Here is a 17792-nt window from a genome sequence, read left to right as displayed (position 1 = left end):
AAAAAAAAAAAAAAAAAAAAAAAAAAAACCTGCGGGACAGCCGGAGCGGCGAAGGAAAAAAAAAATAATAAAAAAAACCAACCGTGGAGGGCGGCCGGAGCCAGGGTGCAAACGGGGACTCCCTGCGCTGCAGACGTGCCCCGGGCAGCAGAGTGCGCACCCCGGCTAGCAGGGGGAGGGGGAGGGAGCAGGGGGAGAGAGAGAAGGGGGGCGGCCAGGGCTTCCTTCAGCCGGGGCGCTTGCCACTCGGCCCCTCCCGCCGTGCCGCCTGCTCCACGCTGCTCCCGCCTGCAGGTGAATTGAAGGTCGGCGGGGAGGGAAGGATGTGGGCTGCCGGGCTTGCTGCAGACCTGGCACCGGCTGGGGCAGACAGAGCGCGCAGCCCGCTCCCAGCAGGACACTACCCTACCCCCCTACAGGGCGGCCGGAGCAGCGAACCAAAAAAAAAAGGAAAAAAAGGGCGGCCCTGCCACTCTAGGATTGGACGGAATGCTGCCCCTTAGAATCTGCCGCCCCAAGCACAAGCTTGCTCGGCTGGTGCCTGGAGCCGGCCCTGCGCACTAGGGCAGAACAGATTCAGGCAGGGAGGACAGCCTTCATTAGTGATATGGTGCTCACCTGTTTAAAAAAAAACAACACTCTATCACAGCTGATGATAAATATTTTTCCAAGTTCCAATACCGATCCATTCAGATAAAGAGACCTAAAGGCCATTTGCAATGCTGCCACCTGATAACTCCCAATAATCACTGTCCAACCCACCTGTTTGCATAGGGTGGGCATATGGATGAGTATTTGGACCTTTTGACTTTACGGTTTTGGAAGCATTGTATTTTGTTGCATTTCTTGCACCGTATTAGATGCACTTTTGTTTTCTTCTCTGACTGACATCATCGCTGAGACCAGTGCACAAAAAGGGAGTTCACAATGCTCAGAAGAGTGTGCCTTAGGGAACTCATGCAGCAGAGCAGCTGAGCTAGCATGTATTTTCAAGTAGCTGTGGGAGAGGTTTTGCAACTTTTGCAAAAATTCACACGTTTTCCGATCCCACCAAAGTTCTTTATTTCTGTATTTTCAACAGAAGCAACGAGTTTAATTCACAGCAATAACCTGTTCTTGCAATGAATTCACTGTGCTGCTGTAGACAATTCATCCACCACGTAGGTCTCAGTAGTCTATAAAGATAAGCATAGCAACTTAGAGGAAATGAGAGAATGGTCTGTGGAGGGCAGGAATAAGCCAGTATTTATCCCAGGCTTTCTCTTTGCTTTATCCAAAACTTCATGTAGGGACTGATTTGTAAATATGGTCTCACAAATTGTGGAGATACGTTTTGTAAATACATCCATTTGTTTGCAAGCCGGACAGCTGCACAAATAACATTTGTGGGGGCAAATTCTTGTTTGCATGGGGAAATATGGTGCTGGCTTGGGTATAAATGGGGTTCACATGAAAAATATTCTGTATAATTTTGAGATCTACTTTTAGGCCAGTTGAAAATATGGGGCTTGAGCCAACTTTCTTTTAAGTCAATTGACTTCATGAGCAGAAGCGAGCTATAGTCCTTAATGTCTTGTTTCCACCTATTTCTGGAGTCTTAGAGTAAAACATATATAAGTTGTACAGCATTTCATTTTGTATGAGACAATTTTAACCTTGCTGCAACTAAAATCCTCTACAAATTCTGCCTACGTGCAGGCATATGCAAATATATGGTTCTGTTGTCATGATTAAATGTTAGCAGCACTTAACTAGGTGATTTTTCTTCAGGGCTAAAATGGTCTTCATTTGTACCCAAATAGTGTGTACCTGGGGAATGCCATTCATTACTCTGTGTCCAAATGCTGGGGAGGAGAGAGATGAAATCCAATCTTCTGCATGTTTAATATCTGTCTCTTACTGGGTTCTAGTTCTCGCCTTGTTCTCTCCAGGTGCAAACAGATGACCTATTCCGATGACCTGCCCCAGATCTCGGTGGTCTTTATTTTTGTAAACGAGGCTCTGTCTGTCATCTTGCGCTCAGTGCACAGTGTTGTGAACCATACCCCATCCCATTTGCTCAAGGAGATCATTCTGGTGGATGACAACAGTGATAACGGTGAATGGCATTAACACCTGCTTTTTTTCTCTTAAGTGTTTTATCCTGTGTTTTATAATGAGATTAAATTGTGAATTGAAATAATTTAGTTACTTCTAATTTAAATGTACTTTTCGGACGTTTGAATGGAACAAGCCTAATCTGAACACATCTGAAATAGCTGAGAGGGGGAGCATCAGAAACCTAACTGCAGATTTATAAATAATGGCCTAGATCCTCCGAGGATGTAAATCCCTTAGCTATGATCTAGTTTGCATCAGTGTGGATCTGGCCCAGAGACTCCAGGTATACAAAACTCAGTCATGCTGGCAAGAAGCTACTCATGTGCGAAGTCCCATTGACTTCATTGAGACAACTCACGTGCGTAACAACTTAACTAACATGAGTAAGGCTGTATGGTAGAACTTAATATATTTTAGTCTCTTGCATAAAATTCTTGATAGAAAATAAACCTTCACTAAAGTTGTCTATTTTAGAAAAAAAAGGTTCAGACAGTTTATTTGATCCCCCAAACTTCCAGATTCAGGACAATGTGTCGATTATTAGCTCAGAAGATTAAATAAAGCAATTATACTTACAAAGGAAATCAGAGTTGCTGACTCTCTTTAAGGTTATATTCTGTTTTCATTTACACCGGGATAAATTGGACACAATTCCAGTGAAATGAATGGAATTGTTCCCAGTTTACCTTGGTGTAACTGAGATCTGAATCAGGTTCTGAAACTTTTATTTTTTTTGGTACTCAACAGCTAGTAATTAGAGTGCCAGAATCATACTACAAGAATACGCACAAAGCCAGTCTAATGGTAAAGTAATATAATTAACTAATACAAAAATAGCATGTGTGTTAACTAATATCATTTCTTAGACAGAACTCAAAATGTAGGTCAGCGTGATATTTGAGGTGTTAACAGTCATTATGGCTTAATTAGGTTAGTAGCTCCCTTAATAGATTAGAAGAGTTTAAATCAGCAAACTGCATTTTTTTGGTTATGTTTTAGGTATTTTCTGCTTATTTCAAGCTCTAGGATGCATATCACATCTTAAGACAGCTCCACTTAGAATAAGATCTCAAGTGTAGCATTTTCTGGAAAGCCCAGCAATTTGAACCTTCCTGTATTCGGATACTTCTCTTTCTCAGGAACCTCAAAAGAAAAACCAAAAAAAAAAAAGACCTGGAAGTACTCGATCAGATTCTGCTCTCGGTTATACCAATGTAGGTATAGAATCATTTAGTAGAGTTACTGGGGATTTACATGAGTGTAACTGAGAACAAAATCTCCCTGAGGCAGCTTTTGCGGCTAGTCTCCACTGCTGAAGATTAACCAGCTCCTTTGATTTGGCTGGAAATTGTTCCTTTCTCTAACATAAGCCATGAGAATGGAGGGCTCTAATATCACTTAAGCCACTACACGTTTATCTAGCGTTTAAAAAAAGAAAGTATTGTAAATAAAATCGAGTGTAGTAATAGTAATAGACCAGGCTGAACTTTTTAAAGTACAAAGATGTTTATTCATAATCAGTCCATTTATAAATGTATTGAAAGGCGAGTAGCATGCTGATGAGTTCTGAATCACATGTAGGTGGATGAGAGGAAAGTGACACAGATGGGAAGGGGTCTGTTTAGATATACAGTATCAGATTCCGTTTTAAGAGGATGGTTTGTGAGGGAGGGCTGCTGAATTACATTTAAGTGCAAACCCTTAAACTCGGGGCCTGCTTCTGATCTTTCTCAAGGCCCAATCTAAAGCCCATTGAAGTCAGTGGCAAGACTCTTGTTGACTGGTGTACATCAAGAGTAACTCTCCTGATGACAATTGAGTTGCGCTGGTGGGTGATCAGAATCAGGCTCACAGAGACTGACCTGAGCATGTCCGAAGTTGTTAAGGGACTTGTACAGGAATCATTATTTTGAAACTAATTGAAACTTGATGTTCTCTAAACATTGGACAAAATCCTGAGAGTGCTGAGTCATCTGCAAATTCCCAAGTGGCCCAGTACTGAGGGTCTTATTTAGGCAAAATGCCTATAAAAGTCAGTGTATAAAATCTGATATTTGTCCAGAGTAACACCATTGATTTGCATGGGATTACTCTGGGTTTACATCACTGTAACTCAGAACAGAATTTGGGCCAAGCCAAGACCTTAGAACTGGCCCCATGTCCATGAAAGTCTCAGCCTCAGAATTATTTTTGTGTCCATGGGCTTAAAAATGTTTGTTCCAGGGTAAATCATATTTAAATAAAATATTATGTGGTGACTATATAGTCTCAGTGGAAATCTCTTTTGAGAGCATGTGTGTGTCTTTTTTACAGTTGAGCTGAAGTTTAATCTGGACCAGTATGTCAATAAGAGATACCCAGGCCTGGTGAAGATAGTACGCAATAACAAACGGGAAGGACTGATTCGAGCCAGAATCCAAGGCTGGAAAGCAGCAACTTCTCCGATTGTTGGTTTCTTCGACGCTCATGTTGAGTTCAACACTGGCTGGTAAGGCATTTTGATGGCAACATGGATGTCTTTACATGCTGGATTTCCCACAGGGAGAGTATGCTGCAGTGCAAACAGCAACGCTATGTTCCCAAAGCTTGTGAATGAGATTTTCTCAGTGACGGGAGCCAAAGAATTCCAGTGATGAGCTCGCTCTAGGCTTGGGAGCATTAGCAGTTTAATTTGAGTAATGTTCTTGGTTGTTGCAACGTTACAGAGTGTTGAAGTGTCCTGCAATGGCTGCCAGATCCATTAAGGACTGTCATTCTAGCTCCTATGCAGTTCAACGTACAGGGAAACAATTTGCATGGAAATCAATCTGAGATCCCTGAAGTGAGCAAATGGCGGAAAACCATTAAGCAAGTTCTGTGCTCAAGGACATTTTAAAAATAGATTGTCGAGTACTTTCATTTCGTTGTGTTTTGTTTACTCGCCATTGTTTATAATTTCCTCCTAGAAGCTTGAATATAAACATGATTTTTTTCTATATATTTTCTTGCATTTACGTTTTGGGGGGAAATTGAATTATTCCCTGTGTTTCTAATGCGTCTTGAAATCAGTATGCCTCTTTTTGTTTGTTTTCCAAACCAGCAACTCTGATGATGTGAGCATAGCTCTGAGTTTAATGGGCTAGATTCTCAGGTGGGCTAAATCTTTGAAGCTCCATTCACTTCAATGGGATCAAGCCAGATTACACCAATACCTGTTGTGGTATAACTCCCGAAGAACCAGCAGAGCGAGCACAAGAGCAGAAAACACTATTTTAGCATAAGTTGCGCTGGACCTTACAGTGTATTTCTTTTAAAAGAACACGATTTGGCAACAGGAATGAGTTTATTAAGAAAATAATCCATATGTTAATGAATTTCCCAATAGGTAGCACTGCTGGAAGTAGGTTATGAATAGACTCAGCTGAGAAAGGACAGCTGGGACATATAGAGTGAATGTCTTTCCAAAAAAAAAAAGGAATTAATTATTGATTAGGAAACACTGCTGTGCGGTTAAGTGTTTGTGTTTTGGGGGTCTGGGAGGAAGTTTAAAAAAAAAATACCCAAAAAGTAGCTCTAGGTATAGCCAAGGAGTATTCTCTGGGAGATACTTGACTACAACAGCCCTGTAGATTTTGGGGGGCAGTTATTTTTGTTGATATGTTTATGTCTCGCAAGTCTTTATAAAATAAAAGCTGCGATAAAATAAGTTCTGTCGCACTGCAGCTGATGGGACTTTTCCTGGACTATTTCACACCAGGCACTACAATTACACGGGGAGCGATTCCTGTGCCTGTGGTAACAATGTTAGAGTAGCTCATGCTCTGTTTTTTAACCAGCAGATACGCAGTGTCACTTCAAATGATCTTCAAATGTCAGTGGGAGGCCATGTTGGCTACTGAACAGGGCAGAGGCCTGGGTTCTGGTACTGGCACTTAGCCTATCTGAGCCTCCGTTTCCCTTTCCATACAGTGAGGAAAATGATGCTGATCTCCTTTGTACGGATGTTGAGATCCACGGCTGTAAACGGCTGTGGAAAAGCTAGGTGGTGTAACTACACAGTGAGATGGGGTTGTTGTTTTCTTTTCTTAAAGCTTGTTGTTTTGTAGTAATGTCATGGAGGATCGAGGTCAGCATGGACAGAACCTAATACAGTAAATGAGACTGTGTGTTAGGGTGACCAGATGTCCTGATTAAAATCAGGACTGTCCCGATATTTAACCCTTTTTCCCGCGTCCGAATCAATGTACGCCTTTTGTCCCGATATTCAGGTAAGGAGGCAAGCGGAAGGGAGCCAAACTCTCCCCTCCTCGCCTCCTTCTCCCCCCGCCCCCCCAGCATGCCGCGTCCCTGCTCTTCCCCCCCTCCCAGCCCTTCCCGCCACCTAAAAGCTGTTTGGGGGCGCTTAGTGCTTTCCAGGAGGGAGGGCGGATGCTTGGGCGGGAAGAGGTGAGGGGTGGGCTAGCACCCACCCAGCAGAGGGGAAGTCGGCGCTGAAGGGGTGAGTGGCAGGTGGGGAGGGTGGAGAGGCGAGTGAGCAGCAGGCGGGCGGGGTGAGGAGGCGAGCAGTGGGTGGGGGACTGAGGAGGGACGCAGCACGCCAGCAGGGGGCCGGGGGATGAGGAAGGGCGCGGTGGGGGGGCAAGCGGGGAGGGGGCGGGACCTGGGGCAGAGTGGGGGTGGAGCCTGGGAGGAGCGGGGGTGGACTTTGGGAGGGGATGACGGCACCCCAATGTGTCCCGATATTTTAGTGTTGTGATCTGGTCACCCTACTGTGTGTATACCATTTAAAAGCCTCTATGGACCAGCGCACCCATTCTGGAATGCGCTCCTCTCAACACGTGCTTAACTCCCATTATTACCACTCAGCCTGAATCTGCAGCTACTTTGAGAGCATCGCCCCCTTTTGTGAGAGCTCTGCTCAGGCAGTCGCTGCAGAGTGGAAAGCAATCAGAATAGCAAACACACATCGAAAGGATAATGTATCCCTTTGCTTCAGAGGCACAAGTGGAGGGCAACAACACTGCTACTTTATCTTACTCCTATTCCCGCTCCCCTTCAAATCATGGGCATGTCTACTACCATCTCCACCCCTGAATTTCTGCTCTCCTTGTTTCCTCCCAGCTTTAGAGTCCCCACCTTTAAGGCCTCATGTAGTAGCCACTCCCCTTGTTTTTCCCGTTCCAGACGATATGGACTTAAAGGAGCTCCTGTCAGTCCATCTTCCTGCTTCATTTTTCAAATGGAGTTACTGTTAAGTACTTTGTGTTTTACTCCCACCCCTTATCAAGACAAGGAATGGGAGATTCCAGCCCTGGGATTCAATCCTAAATCTTTCACATGCCAGAGTAAGGCACTACCCCATCTACATTCTCTCATTAAGGTTCTGGTCCTGTAGGAACTACTTTTTCCAGATTGCAAATTTATAATAATATACTCAGATGGCACGTAAGTTGTTTCCATTGAGACCTGCATACCTCGTCTTTTTGAGGCGACTGAACAGAAAACGTGGCTTTTCCTGTGGAAAAAAGCTCCGGCTTTGTGCTCAGTTTGTGGTGTAACCAGTGAGTGGTGTGGCTGTAATGCAGTCTGCTTGTGTCCAGCATCATATTAACAAAATAGCACTGAAAGGAAAAGAGACTGAAGTTATGTGGACAGATTTTTTTTTAAGCGAATGTCAACATTTTTGGCGAGGGTTAAGTAAATTCTAGTCTCTTCTGTTGACACTCAGAGGATGCAAGACTGAGATAGTAAATGTACACTAGGACTTAATCACACCAGGTTGGTCCCTGAATTTCATCAAAATAGAGCAGAGGTGAGAGTCACAGTTTGATTCAGCCAGGTTAGCCAGTGATTTGGAAGGCAAGTCTTCTATATTAATCAGGAGAGAGATGGTGAGACTGTGACTTGGATATTAAACATAAATGATCTCATATGTTTAAACACTTTCCCTAATCATACAAAAAGAAAAGGAAATGGTGTTGTGTATTTTAAAGGAAAGCAAGTCATTGATGATATTAGTACGTGAAATGAATATTTGGCCTTAAAACAGAGCAGTGTTATTTGCCTCTGGGCCTTTTTCACATCTTCATTCTCGCTATTGGGTCTGTACAGTATGTGGTTACTGCATTTGCAAACATCATAGAATTATGGAAATGTAGGGACCTTGAAAGGTCATCTGATCAAGCCCCCTGTGCTGAGGCAGGACCAAGTAAGCTTAGACATCCCTGACAGGTGTTTGTCCAACCTATTCTTCAAAACCTCCAGTGATGGGGATTCTACAACTTCCCTCGGAAGCCTGTTCCAGAGCGTAACTACCCTTATAGTTAGAAAGCTTTTCCTAATATCTAACCTAAATCTTGCTTGCTGTGGATTAAGCTGTTTACTTCTTGTCCTACCTTCAGTGGACGTTCTCACTGTTCTCTTTATAACAGCCCTTAACATATTTGAAAACTGTTATCAGGTTCCCCCTCAATCTTCTTTTCTAAAGACTAAACATTCCCAGTTTTTTTTAACCTTTCTTCCTAGATCTGGTTTTCCAAACCTTTTATCATTTTTGTTGCTCTCCTCTAAACTCTCTCCAATTTTATCCACATCCTTCCTAAAATGTGGTGCCTACAATTGGACACATTATTCCAACTGAGGCCTCACCGGTGTCGAGTAGAGTGGGACAATTACCTCCCGTGTCTTACATACAACACTCCTGTTAATACACCCCAGAATATTAGCCTTTTTCACAACATTGTAGATTCATATTCAATGTGTGATCCGTTACATCCCCCACTTCCCTTTTAGCAGCATGCACACCTAGCCAGTTATTCCCCATATTGTAATTATGCATTGCTTTTTTCTTCCTAAATGTACTTTGCTCGTCTTTACTGAATTTAATCTTGTTGAATTCAGACCAATTCTCCAATTTGTCAAGATCCTTTTGAATTCTAATCCTGTTCTCCAAAATGCTTGCAATACCTCCCAACTTGGTATCACTTGCAGATTTTAGAAGTATGCTCTCCACTCCGTTATCCAGGTCATTAATGAAAGTCTTGAATAGTATCGGACCCAGGACTGACCCCTGTAGTACTCCACTCGGTATGCCCTCCCAGTTTGACAATGAACCATTGACAACTACTTTTTGAATCTACAGTCTTTCTGTAGGAACTCAGAGTAATTACATATTCAAGTTATCCTTGAGTTGATAGGTTATTATTGCTATTAGGGTGGAGCCAACCTGAAAATTGGCAATGAACAGAAGGTTCAGTTTCTCTCTAAGGCTGTTGAGTGACCAGTAAGCTTCTCTGAGACAGCAGTGCAGGGTGATCCATTCCTGGGTCACAGCAGTGATATCCATGTTTCCAACTACAGAGTCAGCTGGAGGATCTGAAAACCTTCAGCTCTTCACAGTCATTTGTTGTTTATGGACTTTTCCATTCTGATCACCCACTGTAGTGTCTAAGCTCCTCACAGATATCCATGAATGTATCCACACAGCATGCCAGTAAGTTCCCAATGGGAGAACTGGGAAATTGTGACTAACCCAGATTCACACAGAAAATCTGTGGCAGAGCTGGGAGTTGGGCCCACACCTCTTGAATCCCAGTCCAGTGCCTTAACTACAAGCCCGTCCCTCCATCTCTGTATCATTATTGCTCAGGGCTGCATCGAACTACTGGGTTGTGGTGAATCAGTGTTGCTGTACTGTGGAGTAAATAAAACACCATTAATGATGGTTTGTTGTTCTAATGACTGGTTTTTTAATGGAACCAAAGAGTCCCAGTGGATTGAGTCATTGGCTGATAAAGGTGAACATTACATGGAAACTCATGACTGAAAAACTCAGCATAGACCATCTTTAATTGCTTATCCGTGATATCACCAGCACAGGGCTTGTTTACCTTCTGCACGGTGACTCAGCAGGTTGATTAATAGAAAATAACTTTTATTAAGCATAGGTGGCCCGTCACTTTCAGAAAATAAAAATATTTCCCTTTAAATAGTATTTATTCCCTTTGTGCATGCTGTTTTCCATTATATTGCACTGCACCATGGTGTAGGCTTTTGCAGCATAACTCTCCCAGGAGACTGAGTACAGTCTTGTAGGAGGTAAAAAATAGGCTGAAAGCTGGCGGGTCAAATTAACTATTGAATTATTCAAATTGTGCTGTGCTTAATTGCTACTTTTTTGCCTCTTAGGTGCTGAAATATATTAGTGCAGGTCAGAGATTTTCTATTGACCCATTCCCCATAAGTATTTCTTTAATGTGAGCTGATACTACTTCTGTGGCAGGAATAAGTGGAGAGGACTGGCTAAGAGGGAGGCCATTACCATTAATTCTCAGATGGAGCTTTCAATTAGAATCATGCAATAATTTCACCAAACAGTTCTTTTGTAAAATTCCACCTGTCCTGCAGTAAATGTTCTTCTTTTTTACAGGAACTCAATGTTAATCAACGGAAGTCAGCCTGCAGGGCTGAAAATCTCTGCAAAACAGATGGAACTGTTAGGGTCCAAGACTGCAAATAAATATGTGGATACCCAGGGCCAGATCCTTACCCCCATCCCCTCTGGCTGCTCTGATCCATAGCCAGAAAGCCAGTTACCTGGGTATTATGCTAAAGGGGAATCCCCATATGGCATAGAGGTGGATATACTGGCCCAAAGCCCCCTGCTACTCAGAGCTTCTTGTATAAGGGGAGGGAGGTGCTGGGGGCATGGCCCAGGTAGAAGGGGCATGGCTGGAGTACTGGCATTCAAAATTTTCTTGGCTGCTGGTGCAGCCCATTGAGCACTGTTGCAGCTGGGTGCAACTCAAAAGAGCCATACACCAGGGGTGGGTGGAAGCATAAAGCCAATGATGCTCCTCACTCCCAGCTGCACCAGTTTCAGCACCAGTGTAGCTTGAGGATCTGGCCCCTCCAGGCGCACAAGTTTGTATAAGATGCAGAGACTTCGTTACCTTTCTGTACATTTGGAAGTCCCCCGCATAAGTCCTGCAGAGGTGTTCTGTGGTCTCCGATCCCAATCAATTTCTGGATGCCATAGGGGTATGTGACAGGGAATGAGCCTATCTGTGTTTGATATTTTTTTCTCTGCTTATGTCTTTTTAAAATTGCACAGCTATTTCTCATTTTCCATCTCCCTCTCTTTTTATAGGGAACACACACATAGCAGGAAGACACAGGCGTACAATAGGCTTTGAAAGAAGTTGAGTTGGGAAGAGTAACTGGGAACAGAGAGTTCTGGTGAGATAAGGAGGGAAGGTCAGGGGTGAGATACTGGGAAAGGGCTGCAAAAGAATACAATGCACAGAAGGTACAGGATGATGTCAGTGTTTTAACAATGTAACATTGTGATGAGCCACGCACAACGAGCCCTCGGTTGCATCGTGCTGCTCACACTCCAGCCCAGGGGAGTTGTGCAATCATATGTGAGAGCAGAATTAGGCCTACATCGTTCAGTTGTGTCTCCCTGCAGCGTAGTGGAGTTCTGCATTCACTCTGTATATGCCAACTTTCTTTCCATGCCGTCTATGCTTTTTATTTAGATGCACCCCGTTTTCCAATTAAGCAACACACTCATGGCTTTAGGTTACAACCACTGCACAGCCGCAGTTAACTGTATTACAGAAGATGTGGAGCATAACATAGCATCCCATCTTTGAGATGGAGCGGGAGAGAGTAAGACGACAGAGACGAAAGAACTTGAATTAAGTTATCGGGGAGGGGAGTCCATAAAGAGTGCTGGGATCCATAAAAGGAGACATAATGACTTGTATCAGAGGGGTAGCCGTGTTAGTCTGGATCTGTAAAAAGCAACAGAGTCCTGTGGCACCTTTAAGACTAACAGATGTATTGGAGCATAAGCTTTCGTGGATGAATACCCACTTCGTCAATGACTTGCTTTCCATCATAGTTGTGCCTAAGCCCTAAATGGAGTTATGTAGTACTGTAGTAATTAAAAATAGTGCTAGAGAATGGAGTGTTGCCATAAAAAGCAGAGGGGTAAAAGGAGTTCATTAAGAGATTTCAATATACAAAAGAGACCGAGAGAGCTTAGCACAGAAGAAAGGATCTGGGACGTGAGGTATGTATCCTGTTGATCTGTGACTAGCGCAGGCCCATCTTTGGAGATTATCCCCAGAAGCAGGTGTTCTTTTACAGTGTAGGAAACATGGATCTTAATGAAGTTAGAGGGAACCAAGCTTTCGGTATAGCTTTGTGGGGCCCCAGGTCTAGGGATACAATTTGAGACCTGCTGTTTTATACATGAATGTGTAGTGCATTATGTTGTACTGGGATTCTCAAGATGTACTTTAAAGCAAGGAAAAGGCTGATTTCCTAGTAATCAATAACTGACCTGGAGACAATGCTGAGGCTGTTTTACTCAGCCACTTTTATTATTCCAGGTCTGCTTTTGTAGAGATGTTATAGAGGTGTTTTTCACCCTACTATAAAATTCTGCTTCTTAACAATCTTGGGCAAAAAGCTATGGACCAAATTCCACCATCATTTGAAACCTGCATCACCAGAATGAAATCAATGAGGTGATATGGCATGTCTAGGGACAGATGTAAAACCTATGGCTCTTTGGTTCCCAGTTGTGAAAAGCCCCTTTATGATCACCCTTTGCTTATAGCATCACCCCTCTATAACTCTAAGGGCTGGTCCACACTACCCACCTAATTCGGCGGGTAGAGATCGATCTTCTGGGATCGATTTATCGCGTCTCATCTGGACGCGATAGATCGATCCCAGAAGCGCTCCCCCGTCGACTGCGGAACTCCTGCTCGCCGAGAGGAGGAAGCGCTGTCGACGGGGGAGCCTGCCTGCGCCGCGTGGACCCGAAGTAGGTACTTTTAGTTCGATATAGGAAACGTCGACTTCAGCTACGCTATTCTCGTAGCTGAAGTTGCGTTTCCTATATTGATCCCCCGCCCCAGTGTGGACCAGCCCTAAGATTGCAGGTAGAGAGTTCACAGTAAGTGTGCGCTTTGCAATGCACTTATCTCATAGATTCCATAAGGGACAATTGGAAACTTCCCCAACGTAATTCCTAGAGCACATCTTTTAGAAAAAAACATCTAATCTGGATTTTAAAATGGTCAATGATGGAGAATCCATCACAACCCTGGTAAATTGTTCCAATAGTTAATTACCCTCACTGTTAAAAATCTACACTTTATTTCTTCTCTGAATTTGTGTAGCTTCAACTTCCAGCTGTTGGATCACATTGCACCTTTCTCTGCTAGACTGAAGAGCCCATTATCAAATATTTGTAGTACTTATAGACTGTAATCACATCACCCTTTCACCTTCTGTTTGTTAAGCTAAATAAATGAAGCTTGTAGAGTCTATCACTATAAGACTTTCTTTCAGTCTTCGGAACTTCCTCAGTACTTCAAGACTTATTGAAAATCAACATTAGTGGTCCAGCAAGCTCCTCAGACAGCTCTATAAAAACTTAGATGCAAGTTATCTGGAACTGCTAATTTAAAAATGTCTAATTATAGTAAAAAGCAACAGAGTGTCCTGTGGCACCTTTAAGACTAACAGATTATAGTAACTTTGTTTAACATCTTCCAGAGATAATAGTGGAATGGAAAGAGAGTTATTATCTTTATATCATAGACTCATAGAAATGTAGGACTGGAAGGAATCTTGAGAGGTCATCTAGTCCAGTCCGCTGCATGAGACTATACCATTTGTTTTTCCCCAAATACAGAATATTCATTAAACACTTCTGCCTTTTCTGCATTATTTTTGATAATTCTACCATTCCATTTATATCTAGTAATGGACCAATTCTTTTTGTTACTGATATATTTTAAAACCACCTTCATATTGTCCTTAACTCTGCTGGCCATAGATTTCTCCTTATGTCCCTTTGCTTCCCTTATCAACTTTCTACAATTCGTAACTTCTGATTTATAGTCATCACTATCAACTTCCCCTTTTTTCTATTCAATATATATTCTTTTTAATATTTTTTACAACTGCCTTCACTTCCCCTCTAAACTAGACCAGCTGTTTAACCAACACAGCCTTCCTCATCAGTTGTAGGATTCTGGCTTTGGGGACATCTATTAAAGTATTTTTAAATGATTTCCAATTATCACTCACACTTTCCTGATTAAATTCTTCCTCGCAGCTGATTTAGATTTTTTTTTTTTAGCTTTGTGAAATTGGCTCTGTTAAAGCACCAAATATATATACTAGTGGTCTCAACTTTATTTTGCATGCACATTACCAACGCTACTGTTCATTTTTAGTTCTGTGATCAGTTCCTCTTTATCTGTTAGGACAAGGTCTGATAAAGTATTGCCCCATGTTGGCTGCAACACTTTTTGAATGAGGAAATTGTCATTTAAAATGTTTAGAAATTCCAAGGATGTTTTCATTCTGGCAGCATGAGACCCTCCAACATTGTCACTCAAATTGAAGTCCTCCATGATTGCGCAGCATCTAGAAAAATGCTTTGGAAAAAGAAGCTATCAGTCATTTAGGATCAATTTTGTAGCTTAATGGAGTACATGTTTCAGACAGCAGAAGTGTACTAAAATTACTTAGTTGAATAAAGAGAGAAGCATACAGCGTATGCCATGTGGGCTTTTGAGATTTATGAGGCAGTGCCAGCATACATACGGAGGACAAGCCAGAAAAGCAACTCCAACTATTCATCTACCTAAACAACGTAGAATACTCACTGAAGCATCCTCATTGCTTTTCAGTGATGCAGACAAGAGCTATTCAGATTTGGCAGCCAAACAGCTGATCTTTAACTCTGAAGCAGGCATGTTCTGCAGTGTTCACGCTATTCTGGCTGGTGGGCTGCAGGTCTGAAATCTCAAAGGGCAGTTCAGAAAAGCTGATAAAGATGTTAGGTAGAACAGATGGGCAATTTCCTCTCTCCTCTTGCAACGTGAGGAAATGGGTCTGATTTTTTTTAACTCTCTGAGCACTTCGTTACTGCACAGACATACCTAGGGTAATATTTATTTGACTATCTTAAATGGAGAAATATGTCTCAGTAGATTTATTGTTCTATGTACGATAAAATATATTGCCAGTGAAATTTAAGACTGCATATAAAATCATATGGGAAAACAAACTTTCTGTTTATACAGATGATGTTTTTTAAAAATATTTGAATGACATTAGCACCCCATTATGCCAGGCACTGAACAAACATCACAAATACAGTCTCTGTCCCAGTGAGCTTAAAATCTAAGACAGAAAAGCGTGGGAGGGCAAACAGGCACAAACAGGTGAAGTGACTTGCTCAACGTCACAGAGCAGATCAGTGGCAGAGCCAGGAATAACACCTACATCCACTGAGTTCCAGTTCACTGCCCTGTCTGCTGGACCATGATGTCTCTAATCTGAGTATATGTTGCAACTACTTCTAGACTATATCAGCTCAGAACTAGTTGAGATGTGAGCGGAGCTGGAGATGTACTGAATGAATACTTCAGATGGTGTAAATTGGCCTCGCTCTATTGAAGTCCATGGAGCTACATCAGTTCACAACAGCTCAGGATCTGGCCTGTATCGTATTTATGATTTCTCTTGGATCACATGTTTTTATTTCTATGTTACGCCTTTAAAAACAACTGCTTGATGTCTGCGGGTGGCCTGACTTTCTTAAAGGCTATATTATAGTCTTGCAGCACATTGAAGACCTCACTTCAAACCTGCTTTATCAGTGCTTTGGGTAGAAGCTATTGTTTTTAGTGATGTAGCTTTGTGAAAAATCAGGCTTTCCAATAGTTTCCTATTGGCACCAACTCCTTGACAATCTGACAAACGTGGAAGAATATAAAGCATATAATTCCTGTTCCCACCGATTTTCCTCTGGCATTTGATGTACTGTGAATTGGCCACTATCAAACATAGATTACTAACCTATCCAGTGATAGATAGACTTTTACAATAGGATTAAATTGATCTTTAGAGGAGCCAATCTGATCACAATACACGCTCCGACCCCACCCCTGAAGTTCTGGATCACGTTACAGACTTCTGCGATACTTTGGGCCAAATTCTGCCTCCTGATTCTTGTCTTAACTCTCCTTGTTTTCCATAGAAGTCTTTAAATTTGAGAGCCAGCTCTTCAGAAGAGCCCAGCACCTGTAGCACCCGTTGATGTCAATGTGAGTGCTCGTCACCTTTTGAAATCAGGCCCATAATTTTTAAGAAGACAAAAGGAGTAAACGCACATGCACATCTATATTCAGGTCAATCTCAAGCATTTAACAGTTTGGGGAAAACAAGCAGCTTTTTGGGGGCTGTTGATCAAGTTCACAGTCTGGACTTGCACATTCCTGTTGATGATTTATGAAAGTAAGAGATGCTTACTGAAGCCTCTTCTTCTGCAGTTGACTGCACACCAGGGCATCCTTGTGTCTGCCGGGAGATCGGCTGAAGTCAATGAGAATCCATGCAGTTGCAGAACTATGCCCCATGTATTGTCAGTTACGGAATCGGGGCCTTAGAATAAAAAGTATTTCTGACACTGTTCTGGAAAAATAAATCACCATAAAAATACACCATTCACATGATAAAGAATATGCGAGAATCAAGTTGAATGTTCTCTCTCTCTTTCAACCTTAACAAGCCACGAGTAGCTACTCAGAGAGAGAGAAGAAGCCTAAGAAATTCCTAGGTAAAGTTGCTCATTAGCAGAGAGAAAGGAAGACCTTTTCTTCCACCTGCATTTCCAGCCAGTAGTCTCCGCTGTGTGTGTATTAGCTAAAAACTGAATCAGGCCTCGGAAGAAGCACTAAATTCAAAGCTGAATATTCTGATTCTGTTTAGTTCACAGAATCCATGGTATCTATAAAATGTGTGTGAGAGAAAAATTGTTCCTTTGGCTCAGTTAATCGTCAACAATAGATGCAGTTCTGCACCCGTAAAGCATGTTAATTTATACAGAGGCCAGCAACCCAGTAGCCATGAAAAATGGGCCCAAACTTCAAAATGTAGTTCTGGTGTTTGGAATGCATCATTATAGGTCTGATCCTGCCCCCTTGAAGTTAGTGGATGTTTTGCCACTGGCTTCAGTTGCTGCAGGATTGAACCCCATGAGCCCATTTCTAGGGCCCGCGTAGCAGAGCTTGAATGTAAGGTGCCAAAGGAAGAGACAGTTGAGGAGCACTTAGGGTGACCAGACAGCAAGTGTGAAAAATCGGGACAGGGGGTGGGGGGTAATAGGAGCCTATATAAGATAAAGACCCAAAAATCAGGACTGTCCCTATAAAATCGGGACATCTGGTCACCCTAGGAGCACTGCAGGCTTCCCTTTGGTTTCCACGTAGAGCTACAATGCTGATGAAGTATTTAGGGTTTGGAAATATCTGCAAAGCTTCATATCTCTCACACGAAAAAATATCCAGACACATCTGGATGCTTGTCAAAAGAGCATTTGCAGTTGCAAATTGCAGTGACATAGCAGGGCTACTGTCTGTTTGCTTTGCGTTTAGCAGAAAATGACACACAATTGTTAAAAGCACCTAGTCCGTTCTAAGAAGGGTGGCATCACTTTTACAGGTGCAAGCGGCACTTACAAAATTTTTGCATCCATTTTTGTGTCCACAGTTGAACTGTGTGAACAAATCAGAATTTAGGCACATCTGGCTACCTAACTGCAGTGCAGGTAATTAGAGGTGCAACTGCTCATATCTCTGCCCACAATTCATTCTGTCAACACAAAAATGTGAGCA

The 17792-nt window shown here is 42.5% G+C and overlaps 1 protein-coding gene across 1 annotated transcript in view; it reads left to right on the top strand.

Moving 5' to 3' along the window:
- The window catches only part of GALNT9 (polypeptide N-acetylgalactosaminyltransferase 9), a 215926-nt gene that overhangs the window by 79939 nt on the left and 118195 nt on the right, over positions 1-17792 (top strand). Inside the window, exons 3-4 of the mRNA XM_026656939.1 lie at positions 1932-2098; positions 4414-4588. Coding sequence (XP_026512724.1) covers positions 1932-2098; positions 4414-4588 — 342 coding nt within the window. The remainder of the gene's footprint in view (positions 1-1931; positions 2099-4413; positions 4589-17792) is intronic.

The sequence above is a fragment of the Terrapene carolina genome, unplaced genomic scaffold, assembly GCF_002925995.2.
Source record: "Terrapene carolina triunguis isolate 2854851 unplaced genomic scaffold, T_m_triunguis-2.0 Scaffold234, whole genome shotgun sequence".
In the NCBI taxonomy this organism is placed as follows: Eukaryota; Metazoa; Chordata; order Testudines; family Emydidae; genus Terrapene; species Terrapene triunguis.
The sequence above is the reverse complement of the archived record's forward strand: the minus strand, read 5'-3'. Positions and strand labels throughout refer to the sequence as shown.